General features: G+C 42.2%; 1 protein-coding gene across 9 annotated transcripts in view; it reads left to right on the top strand.

Annotated features, from left to right (window-relative positions):
* Nucleotides 1–13,138, top strand: part of TENM3 (teneurin transmembrane protein 3) — a 1,064,917-nt gene that overhangs the window by 1,019,245 nt on the left and 32,534 nt on the right. For all 9 annotated transcript variants that reach the window (XM_044938509.2, XM_044938511.2, XM_044938515.2 and 6 more), the window contains one exon: nt 494–1,368. In XM_044938509.2, the coding sequence (XP_044794444.1) occupies nt 494–1,368 (875 nt within the window). The remainder of the gene's footprint in view (nt 1–493; nt 1,369–13,138) is intronic.

Below are 13,138 nucleotides of genomic sequence, written 5' to 3'. Positions count from 1 at the left end.
ACAAAACTGCTTAAATCTCTAAGCTTGTGATTGCGTGAGGTCCTTAAGTAGGAGAGAGAACCCACGTAAGATTAGTCCTCAGGGACTTCTGTTTAGAATTAGAAACTTTACTATTGGCCTGATTGAAAACACAAGAGAACTCTAATGTATTCATAACCTAGAAAGCCCCAGCATTTGGTGATTGTTGCCGCTGAAAGGAATTGTGTTCATATCTCACTGATATCTATTAACTCACTACTTAGAGGTCCATTTGCTACTTAGCTATAATCTGCAAAATCTTTCAGTGAGCTGCATTTTTAAATAAAATTTATTTCTTCCATTTGTCTCCACTCCAAACGTTTACATTTATTTCATTGTATATGTTTTAAAAACAATTTTAAAATGGTTTATCAAATTAACGGTCATTTCCCTAAATAGTCTAATTTACTCTTCTGGCAAATGACCCGCAGCTCAGCAACTGACTAACCAGACCATTTGTTTTTTTTTAACTCAGGTACGCCTGGAATGGCCCACTGACCTAGCCATTAACCCAATGGACAACTCCATTTATGTGCTGGATAATAATGTCGTTTTACAGATCACTGAGAACAGGCAGGTGCGCATCGCCGCTGGGCGGCCCATGCATTGCCAGGTGCCGGGGGTGGAGTACTCCGCGGGCAAGCATGCAGTGCAGACGACCCTGGAGTCCGCCACTGCCATCGCTGTGTCCTACAGCGGGGTCCTGTACATCACCGAAACCGACGAAAAGAAAATCAACCGGATTCGGCAAGTCACCACCGATGGGGAGATCTCCCTGGTCGCCGGGATACCGTCAGAGTGCGACTGCAAAAACGATGCCAACTGTGACTGCTACCAGAGCGGAGATGGCTACGCCAAAGATGCCAAGCTGAGCGCTCCGTCCTCCCTTGCCGCCTCCCCGGATGGCACCCTGTACATCGCAGACCTGGGGAACATTCGGATCCGGGCGGTGTCAAAGAACAAGCCTTTACTTAACTCGATGAACTTCTACGAAGTTGCCTCTCCAACTGATCAAGAACTCTACATCTTTGACATCAATGGCACCCACCAGTATACCGTCAGCTTAGTCACTGGTGATTACCTGTACAACTTTAGCTACAGCAACGACAATGATATCACCGCCGTGACCGACAGTAACGGCAACACCCTTAGGATTAGACGGGACCCGAATCGCATGCCAGTCCGAGTGGTGTCCCCAGATAACCAAGTCATATGGTTGACCATAGGGACAAACGGATGTTTGAAAAGCATGACCGCTCAAGGACTAGAACTAGTTTTGTTTACTTACCATGGCAACAGTGGCCTTTTGGCCACTAAAAGCGATGAAACCGGATGGACAACATTTTTTGAGTAAGTATATCAAAATTCTACTCTGATTATAAAATATTGTGATATAATAATGTAATATAAGATAATAACAGTATGATCCTTTTTCTGCCTCTTTTTTTTTTTGGTTTTTATTGAAGTATAGTTGGTTTACAACGTGTGTTTCAGAGCAAAGTGATTCAGTTGTATATATATATTATACACACATATATTCCTTTTCAGATTCTTTTCCATTATAGGTTACTCCAAGATACTAAATATAGTTCCATGTGCTATACAGTAGGTCCCTGTTTATCTGTTTTATATATAGTAGTATGTATAATAATAGTATAATCTTAAGGGCAAGTGAGATCCAGCTTTTGGGGGAACCTGAAACTTCTATAAGTTGGGGATCACTTTTTCTGGAGAAAGAAGACAAAATTAGGGTCAGGGCCTTGGAAGGGACCCAGGCAAGTGGGGAGCCCTGAAGCTTAAGTTTCATGACCATCAAGGTCAGTCTAACTCTGCTTAAAGATTAATATTTTGCTTCATATAGACCTAATATTATATTAACAGCAAACTTTAATGGAAACATACTGCAGTCTTGGTTTTAGGCATAAACTTTTGGGGTTTATATTTACCCATGTGCTAAATAAAGCTGGCTATGTTAGCTGTCACTGAAGGAGAACTTTTTTTTTTTTTTTTCCCCAAACTTTTAACTTTTCATTTTGTGTTGAGTAAGGGCTTCCTTGATAGCTCAGTTGCAATGCAGGAGATTCCCAGTTCAATTCCTGGGCCGGGAAGATCTGCTAGAGCAGGGATAGGCTCCCCACTTCGGTATTCTTGGGCTTCCCTTGTGGCTCAGCTAGTGAAGAATCTGCCTGCAATGCAGGAGACCTGGGTTCGATCCCTGGGCTGGGAAGATCCCCTAGAGAAGGGAAAGGCTACCCATCCCAGTATTCTGGCCTGGAGAAGCCCATTGACTGTAGTCCATGCAGTCACAGAGTCTAACACAACTGAGCAACTTTCACTCCCTCATAGCCGTTAACAATGTTATGGGAGTTTCAAGTGAACAGCAAAGGGACTCAGCCATACATATACATGTATCCATGCATTCATGCTAAGTCGCTTCAGTTGTGTCTGACTCCGTGACCCTGTGGATTGTAGCCCGCCAGACTCATCCATTCTCCCCCAAACTGCCCTCCCATCCAAGCTGGCACATAACATTGAGCAGAGTTCCATGTGCTTATACAGTAGGTCCTTGTTGGTTATCCATTTTAAATGTAGCAGTGTGTACATGACCTTCCCAAACTCCCTTGAAGGGAAACATTAAAAACATTTACAATGAACTTGGCTGATTCCATCAGTACCACATAAAGAAAGGCTTAACTTTTTTTTTAATTTTTTATTTTGTATTGAGGTATAGCCAATTAACATTGTTGTGATAGTATCTGGTGAACAGCAGAGGGATTCAGCTATACATATACATGTATCCATTCTCCCCCAAACACCCCTTCCATTCAGACTGAGACAGGCTGAACTTCTTATAATTGGTTATTGGAGAATCTAAACTCCACTTAAAAGAACCTTACCACTAAATGCAAATCAGAAATAGCTGGTCATTCTGGAAGCATATGAAAAAGTAAAAGGAGCATCCAGCCAGGCTATTCTACTAAATTTGTGGAAGAAAGGCCCAGCCAGTGTGCTCTAAGAACACATTTCATGGACTGTGTAAAATCACTTTCCATTACTTGCTCATTCCACTGACATTGCACAAAGCATAAGGGGAAATTAGACGTGCAGAGATGGCATGTTGACAAATGCAAAATAGTCCTAGAAATGAATATCGAGATCCTTAGTATGACTTCTACAATGAAATGCTGGAGCAAATGTACTTTCAGTAGGAACACACCTCTAAAATTATAATAAAAGTCAGTAGAAAAAAATGACCCAATATACAAATATTTTCCATGCAACTTTTCTGGAATAGAACCTGCACATTAGGCTTAGTTCTCCTATAGCTTGGATCGCTTTTCTTTTTTGACAGATTCCCTTTTAATAAAATGAATGTTCCCCAGCAGCCTGATTTTGTCAGAGGAACAAACCTTTTCAATTGAATTACATTAAAATTCTGTTCTTAACATTCCTTTTGCTCATTTTGGGAGCGCAATAGGAAAGGAATAAATTGGAAGTTAATGGCAAGCACTTCCTTTGCACTGTTTTCAAAGTGATAGCAGGCTGTATTGCCAAAGAGACGACAGACAAGTACAGTAAAAGTGCCCCCATCTGATGAGACTGGGCGGGAGAGCTGCTCTGATGATAAGATCTTCAGGAAATGATGGTGGCATTGGTAGGGTTTCGGTTTAGTTAAAAGCAGGGGGAAAATAGAGAAATAAGTTTTTAGTACAGTCTAAGGCTCAACCTCTGCTCTGTGGGCCATTTTTGAATGTGTTCTTATTTGTTCCTGGGAATTGACAATGCACAGAAGTTCATCACCTGGGTTACTACTGATTGAACTTCTGCAACACATGTACGGGCTCACTAATGACCTAGGATGAGAAATGGGTATACTCCATTTGTGGAGCTGATGTGGGATAGGATAAACAGATGTGGAGGGACTTCCTTGGAAGTCCGGTGGTTCAGACTTCAGACTTCCAATGTAGGGGGTGTGTAGGTTCGATCACCGGTCAGGAAACCAGCATCCCAAAAAATAAATCAAAAGCAGTGTTTCTATTAATTTTCCTCTAGATGTTTACAGCAAAGACATGATTAAAACATTTTCAAGAAATATTTATGCACTCTGCGAAACAGTGGATTACCATACAAGACAGGAGAAAAAACAGAGCACTTAACCTAAATAATTCAGAACCATTATATCAGAATGACAAAGGACTTTTTCTTATAATATATATAATTATAATAATATAATCATAGCATAATGATATACTCTTATAATTTAGCTGTGAATGAGGAAGGGCCCACCCTTTGAAGTGTAACTGTAAGAGAAACTGTAAAACACATTTCTCCAATATTTTGGAGGATTCCTTGGTATTTGTCATTATAGCGAGCTGGCAGATCCCAGAATCCTAGTTCATGTCTGTAATACTTCCCCTCGTATTCTGATAGTACCGCAAGTCTAATTTAGACCTTATAAGGGTTGTGGTTGTCCAGTAGCTAAGTCATGTCTGACTCTTTACAACCCCATGCACACACCAGGCTTTTCTGTCCTTCACCATCTCCCGGAGCTTGCTTAAATTCCTGTCCATTGGGTCAGTGATGCCATCCAACCATTTCATCCTCTGTTGCCCTCTTCTTCTCCTTCCCCCAGTCTTGCCCAGCATCAGGGTCTTTTCCAGTGAGTCAGCTCTTCACATCAGATGGCTAAAATCTTGGAGCTTCAGCTTCAGCATCAGTCCTCCCAATCAGTATTCAGGGTTGATTTCCTTTAGGACTGACTGGTTTTATCTCCTTGCAGTCGAAGGGACTCTCAAGAATCTTCTTCAGCACCACAGTTCAAGAGCATCTGTTCTTTGGTTCTCAGCCTTCATTATGGTCCAACCCTCACATCCATATATGACTACTGGAAAAAACATGGCTTTGACTATATAGACTTTTGTCAGCAAAGTGATGTCTGTGCTTTTTAATACACTTGGTTTGTCATAGTTTTTCTTCCAAGGAGCAAGCGTCTTTTAATTTCATGGCTGCAGTCACTGTCCACAGTGATTTTGGAGTCCAAGAAAATAAAAAAAACAAATGTCATTGTTTCCATTTTTTCTCCATCTATTTACCATGAAGTGATGGGACCAGATGGCATGATCTTGGTTTTTGAATGTTGAGTTTTAAGCCAGTTTTTCCACTCTCATCTTTCACCTTCATCAAGAGGCTCTTTAGTTCCTCTTCACTTTCTGCCACAAGGGTGGTATCATCTCCATATCTGAGGTTATTGATATTTCTCCCGGCAGCCTTGATTCCAGCTTGAGCTTCATCCAGCCCGGCATTTCATGTGGTGCACTCTGCATAGAATTTAAATAAGCAGGGTGACAATATACAACCTTGACGTACTCCTTTCCCAATTTGGAAATAGTTCATTGTTCCATGTCCAGTTCTAACTGTGGTTAAAGATGTGGTTGGTGAACACTTATTTATAGAGAAGAGTCTGGTAAAACCTATAGCTGGCTCCATTGGAAGTGCATGCATGCGTGCTAAGTTGCTTCAGTGGTGTCCAACTCTTTGCAACCCCATGGACTCCTCTGTCCATGGGATTTTCCAGGCAAAAGTACTGGAGTAGTTTGCTCTGCCCTCTTCCAGGGAATCTTACTGACCCAGGGATGGAACCTGCATCTTAAGTCGCCCGCATTGGCGGCAGGTTCTTTACCACTAATGCTACTGGGAAGCCCCCCATTGGAAGACTATCGTGTAAATATTTGCTTTCTGAAACAGTTCAGACCTTTCCATACCAATAGTTAATGCTGAAAATATTAACACTTCTCGCTTTTGTTGTTAATTTTTTAAGAATGTACTTACCTATTATTACATGTTTACTGTCTTTTGTTTTATAAAATAAGGACTTCCTCAGTTGACCTCGTTATTAAATAATTAACAAAAAATTAAGACTCCATATTGATAGCACTTTCTTCTGAAATGTTGGGGGTGAAGAGTTGAAAACAGAAAACGTTTCCCATCCAAATACTGTTAAAGTATATTGCTGCCCCTGATAGCAGGAAGAATGGCTCCAGGAAAACAAAATCCAATTCTAAACTTGAAATTCTTCACCAGTATAACAGAGTGACTTTTTAGGGTTCACAGGGAATTTCCAAAGCAAAAGAACTTTCATTTCAGAAACTGGAGGCACCACCTTCTTCTGGGCAGCAGTTTCTCTCCATGTTATTTGTTCTTTTTGTATCCCTCCCGTGATTCCTTAAGAAGTGGCCAGCATTCTTAGACACACCGCAGATGGTCTGGTAGGAAGACAACAGCAGGTGTCAGGTCGTTGATAATCCAGCTCTGAGATCCCTGAATTAGACTAATACATGTCATGAACAGAAGACTTCTTCATTGCTGATGAATAAACCCTCTTTCCTCAGACCACCTCTTCTGTTGACTTGCTGTCCATCTAGCTTTGGGGTCCCCTTGTCTGATGACCCTGTGATAAGCCTGGTTACCCCCTTCACTTAGTAATCGGGATTCTTCTATGCTGTTCTTCATATGATTTTAAAACAATTATCCCATGTTATATTTCCTTAGCTGGAGTAATTCCAGGGAGACCCAAAAGATCTTACCTACTGGAAATGTATTATTTAAAAAGTTCATAGCCAGAGCTAGACCTCACTTCTTACACTCGAATGCACACAAAAACAGACCCAGTGTATTGAGTTGGGCAATAGAATAAATTATTTAATAGCTAATGGCATTTCACAGCTCTCTGCTTGCTTACCCCATAAAATACAAAGCGGGTGGGTGTATCTGGAGGCACTCTGTCAGGTTAGAGAAGACAATGTGGGGAAAAAAACTCTTGAGTTCTGGCTGATATGTACATGCACACTGCCAAGTTGGTGGCAGTTTTCTGTCTTGGGACTTTGAATATTTGGAGCTTTATATATGAGGGGTTGACTCTGTGGTCTGTCATGAGTTCTATTCAGATTCAAGGAGCAAATAAATGAGTTTCCATTCTTACACGTTTATGTAGGTATATATGGGTCTCTGCTTTATTGTTCTCCTTTCAAGCTTAGCAATTTCAGAATGAGCTTCTCAGTTCATTTCTTTATAATGAACGTAACTCTGTGCCCGTGCAGACCCACAGCTGCCACTGACATCAGTTCTGATCATCCCAGAGAAGATGGAAAAGGGAATCTCAGAGGAGAGAGGGGCAGTGTAAATAATACCTGGACTTCATGTTCAAAATAGTGTGCAGACAGCACAGATAACCTAGGAAAACTTGCTGGTGATTATTCCAGATCAGAAAAGATGAATCCAGTCTCATTGACAGTGTTGTTGTTCAGTCACTCAGTTGTGTATGACTCTTTGCGACCCCATGGACTGCAGCATCTCCCAGAGCTTGCTCAAACTCATCTCCATTGAGTCAGTGATGCCATCCAACCATCTCATCCTCTTTTGTCCCCTTCTCCTCCTGCCTTCAGTCTTTCCCAGCATCAGGGTCTCTTCCAGTGAGTCGGCTCTTCACATCAGGTGGCCAAAGTATTGGAGCTTCAGCTTCAGCATCAGTCCTTCCAGTGAATATTCAGGACTGATTTCCTTTAGGATTGACTGGTTTGATCTCCTTGAAGTCCAAGGGATTCTCAAGAGTCTTCTCCAACACCATAATTCAAAAGCATCAATTCTTTGATGCTCAGCCTTCTTTATGGTCCAACTCTCGCCTCCATACATAACTATGGGAAAAACTACAGCTTTGACTAGACAAACCTTTGTCAGCAGAGTAATGTCTCTGCTTTTAAATAGGCTGTCTAGGTTGGTCATAGCTTTTCTTCCAAGGAGCAAGCGTCTTAATTTCATGGCTGCAGTCACTGTCCACAGGGATTTTGGAGCCCAAGAAAATAAAGTCTGTAAACTGTTTCCATTGTTTCCCCATCTATTTGCCATGAAGCAATGGGACCAGATGCCATGATCTGGATTTTTGAATGTTGAGTTTTAAGCCAGTTCTTTGACTCTCCTCTTTCACTTTCATCGAGAGGCTCTTTAGTCCTTTGCTTTCTGCCGTAAGGGAGGTGTCCTCTGCGTATCTGAGGTTATTGATATTTCTCCAGTATTGACTGTGAATCACATCTAAATAGCCAGACATCTGTGTCAGTCTGTACAAATGGAGAGAATAACCTTTCCCTTGGTAGGCATCTGACATCCAGCCCTGAAAACTCAAACACTGAAACCACATTTCATTGCTCTTTCTGCCCAAAACTGCATTAACAACCAAGCTGCCCACTTTACAAACACATCTCTAAAAATGTTACCCAATTCCTTTTCTTTATTTTCCTTTTTCTTACTTTCCTCATGGAAAAAAGCATTTACTGCATTAAGTGTGATTTTAAGAGATTTAATCAGCAGATTACTTAAATTCATGGGGAAATGTTATGGTTGATTTCCATTTTTTTGCTATTTTAATTGTTTAATAATTTTACATTAAATTTTTAACCAGTATGGTTAGTCCCAGGGACATCAGTAAAAAAAAAGAAAAAGAAAATGTGTAGACAATTGAATACTTGTACATTTTTGTACATTTCAAACATTAACCCTTTAAATCTTTGTACATTTCAAACATTAACCCAAATGCTACTATTGCTAAGGCAGTACTTTTTACTAATACTTGATTTAGTATTAGTCTTCTGCAGTCTAGTTTTAAGAAATCATGCATTCTGTCCAGGTTTCAAAGCAGAAAGGGAAATGGAGAAATTGTGTGTTATTCAGGTTTAGAAAATCCCAGAAAAATTAAAAAACAGATTAATCTGTCAGATTATTTTCAGCCTATCTCACAATATATATAATAATAGAAAATGTTGCATATTTTCTCACTATAATTTGCAGTGTGTCAATAGTGGCAAGCCTACATTAACTCTTTTGGTGTGTTTTATCTAGGCAATTAATGTTCAGTTGCTCCATAATGGTTTAGGTAAATGCAGCTTCTCCAAGTGTCGAATTCCTTCCTTAAACTAATTACATAGCTGTCTAAACCGGATGATCCGAGAGCATCCTATCTGGGTGTGTCAGCAACTTCCCTTATAGGGTGATCTTCAGGTGATTTACTCTGAGACCAAGTTACATACTCCAGCCATTTTAAAGGGTTGTTTGATAACAGGGCAAGAAATCTACACAGTGACAACCAGTGAAAGGAAAGTTTATTATTTTATAATCCCAGAACTGAAGATGGACAGTTGGTGTTTTCCAGAGACTGTCTGGCATCTCGTCTCTGACTCATCCAGAGGATATCAAAATAAAAGCAAGTTCAGCCTCCCTCCCTCCCGGCTACCCTCACTTCTCAGCCTCCCAGAGGAGGCCCCTTGCCTGGGTTCCAGGATCCTGGTTTCAGAATGTCTTGAGGCCTCAAAGCAAGCTAATATGGTCACTGTTCTCTTCTGTCCTCTGCCCCAGGGTTGGGGGAGACCTAGGAAGGAGATAAGATGACTGGGGATTTCATCATCTCTGACTCCTCTTGGCACCCCTCTCTTAAAAACACACATACTTCCAAACAGATTTCCTAGACCTCAGTTCATCCCAAAATTCAGCCAGTCTAGTGGTTCTTAAAGTTGTTGTTTGTTGTTGTTCAGTCGCTCAGTTGTGTCTGACTCTTTGCAACCCCGTGGACTATAGCTCGCCAGGCTTCCCTGTCCTTCACTCTCTCCCAGAGTTTGCTCAAACTCATGTCCATGGAGCCGATCATGGCATCGACTTAAAGTGAGACCTTCAGAGGTACGAAGCAAGGTGAGCAAGCCAAGGTGGGGTGTTCCAGGCCAGAGTCAAACATTTACTCGGGAGGCAAAGCATGGCAGGCTTTAGAAAGAACATGCAGCTCAGAATAACAGGAGCATAGAGTATGTGTGGAAGCAGGAAGATGAGTAGAGGGAGATCATAGTTCTGATGCGGCGGGGCTTATACTAACCACCTGCCGATAGCAATTAGACAGGGCTCCCATAACGGAGTTTTCCCCAGGGAAGCACAGTGTTCCTTCTGGCAACAACATAAGGATGGACTGAATGTAGAAAAGTAGGAGGCTGAGAAAAGGGGGAGAGGGGAGTTAGGAGACCGTAAATCTAGTTGAGTAGTGAAGGTCTGACCCACAGTTGGGCATGGAAATTTCAGAGAAAGAGGTAGGCTAGTCATCAGGAAATGAAATACAGCTTGAGGACTTAATGCACGAGGGGAGGGAAAAGAGAATCCACTAACCTAGTGACCAAGTGGGTAGGAAACACAGGGAAGATGCAGGATGGTAGAGAAAGATGAGCTCTGATTTGGACATTATGATTTGAGGGACCATAGTCCAACCCTGCATGTGGTCAAAAATGGCTAGTGAGAACTCAGGGTGAGGGACTTCCCTGGTGGTCCAGTGGCTTGGGACCCTGCGCTCCCAACACAGGGGGCCCAGGTTTGATCCCAGGGCAGGGAATTAGATCCTGCATGCTCCAATTGAGACCCAGTGCAGCCAACTAAATAAAAAAGAAAGAAAAGGAACTCCGGGTGAGTCAGTTCTAGAGATGTGGGCATGGGAGCTGTGGGAAAAATGGAGCCACGAGTGTGAATGAAATCCCACTGGGAAGATCTGGTTAGGGAGGAAAAAGTGTGAATATATATGAATTTATAGACATGATCCTGTTAGCACTTGAGACAAAATTCATGTGAAAGAATATCTTTTGGTGTTTTTTCTTATCTTGCATCTTCCCTATAATTTCTGGCAATATGCGTATAGGTAGGTAGACAACTGAGTACCAGACGAACACATGATTTAGAAACTAGTTGGTTGTTCTGCTTCCTGTGATGATGGAAGCGTTTTGCATCTTCTCTTCAAAATCTGATTTTTTGAGGATTGCTCACCGACAACATTTGGTCTTGAATTCAAAGAAATTATCATTTGCCTGTGAGATCATTGGTAAGATATATAAACCTCAGGTTCATTCCCAGAATACTGAAATATGAATTCTTCAGGATGTGCGAGTTATAAATCGCACGATGGCTGTTAGGATTCAGTCCACCGTGAGCAGTTTAAATCAGGTTCTGGTTTTGCTGTTTGCCCATGTCCTTCATCAGAAATGCAGATCCAGGAATGATTTGTATATATGCTTTTGTTATGATACGGTTGGTAATTGTGTTCTCCTTTACTGCAGTGACAGAGAAGTTATTACAGATTAGCATTGTGAGAAAAGAATTGCCATACAGATGGCAAGACTGGGGGGATTTTTTGTTTTGTTTTACTGGCTCTTAAATGATGAAAGGAAATTGAAACCAAAGGAACTCTGATAGATGGGGGGAAAAAATTCTCCCTCTGTGTCATGGGGACAGTGGAAAAGACAGGTTGATTAAATCTTTCTTGGGAGTACTTACTGTGACTGGTGGCTCAGAATTTTGAGCAAGTGGCAAAGAATCCGCCTGCAATGCAGGAGATGCAGGTTTGATCCCTGGGTCAGGAAGATCCCCTGGAGGAGGGCATGGCTACCCACTGCAGTATTCTTGTCTGGAGAATCCCATGGACAGAAGAGCCTGACAGGCTACAGTCCACAGGGTTGCAAACAGTTGGACACGACTGAGGCGACCTAGCATGCTCGCATGGGGCTTCATGCCATGGGCATGCAAGATTTTAGTTCCCTGACCAGGGATTGAACCCTTGACCCTTGCATTCAAAGCACAGAGTCTTAACAGCTGGATTACCCAGGAAGTTGCCTCCCCCTCCACACGCACACACCTCTTTGTGTGTTTTTTTTGCTGTTGAATTTTTTTTTTTTTTTTAAGTTTTTGAGAACTTTGTTTCCACCTGAATGTATATGCAGTGTTAACAGTCTATGGGTCTTAGTTGGTGACAGTCTTAGTCAATGTCTGTCTCAGCTGAGGAACTGCTAGGGATGTTTGAGCAGAGAAGTGTTACCCTCGGGAGTAGGGGCATGGCGTGGCTTAGAAGATTGATTTGGTAGCCGTGGATGTGGGGCGAGGCAGCCAAATCAACTTTGCAATCTAGGGCGGCTGTGGGAGTGGAAAGATACATGTGAGACATTATGAAGGCAAAGGAGAGTGTCGGGAACTTCTTGTCTATAAGGGGGTATGAGAGAGAGGATTTCACATCAGGATGGAAATCAGCATTTTCAACTGAGATGGTCTGAGCCTCTGGCTTTCCGGGGCATTTGTTGAGAATCCTGCTGTTAAGGAAACTTAAAAGGAGATTTTAAAATATACCACAAAGGCTAAAACAGCAAGTCTAGGCAAAAACGCAATCAAAATTAAAGATGAACAAATAGAGAAACCTCAACACGGGGCAGCCCATCAGTGAAGGAGCAGAAGGTCATGGAGAGCCTGAGGGAGTTTGTCTTTTCCAGCGAGGGGCTGTTGTCAAGAGGGGTCAACCAGGAGCAAAAAGGAATGTGCTGTGTGATGAATCTGAAGCTACGAGGTTGAGGCCAAATGAGTGGAAGGGGTGCGGGGCATGAAAGTGATGTTCCAGTCAGATTCCCTGGAGCCTGTAGCATTGTGAATTCAAAAGCTCATAAAAGAAAACCATGTCTCAAATCTACAAGCTAGGTAGGCTAGCTCTCACAAGCAGGGCCAGGCAGCGTTCCGGAGCGCCACAAGGCTGCACAGGGGCAGAGACTGTGTCCAGAGGTGTGTATTTGATGAGAAGGCCCCGTTAGAACCCGGGATCAAAGCTTTTCGGAGGACGGCCGGACATCGGCTGTTGCATTGGTTTTCTGCTTTTGCTAAAGATGGGATCACCTGCCCTGTCTGACAGGCATCTCATTCTCCCTCCCTCCCTCATCCAGGGTCCCCTGGTAATTCTAATGTCTGCCATCCATCTTGTTTCACTTCTGTTGTCCTAGCTGTGAATCTGTGCAAAAGTTCTCATGGATCCACAGTGAAATGGAAAAAATAAAAATATATAATGATGGAGAGAATGTGTTCATAAAGCTTTACTTTTTCCTTGTCAAGAATGGTCTGCCCCCTGAAGTTAGGTCCTTTTTTGCCTGCAGCATGGCTAAATGGCCTCTTTTTATGAAAGGATGCTGGTAACAGGTGAAGAATTTTCAAAACTCTCTGTTGGTTCCCAATCTTATTTTTTGTCTTGGTTTGTGAAATCGGCGAGTCTGGGAAGGAGTCCCTGCATGACCTGTCA

Source organism: Bubalus bubalis, chromosome 1 (assembly GCF_019923935.1).
Source record: "Bubalus bubalis isolate 160015118507 breed Murrah chromosome 1, NDDB_SH_1, whole genome shotgun sequence".
Classification (NCBI taxonomy): Eukaryota; Metazoa; Chordata; class Mammalia; order Artiodactyla; family Bovidae; genus Bubalus; species Bubalus bubalis.
The sequence above is the reverse complement of the archived record's forward strand: the minus strand, read 5'-3'. Positions and strand labels throughout refer to the sequence as shown.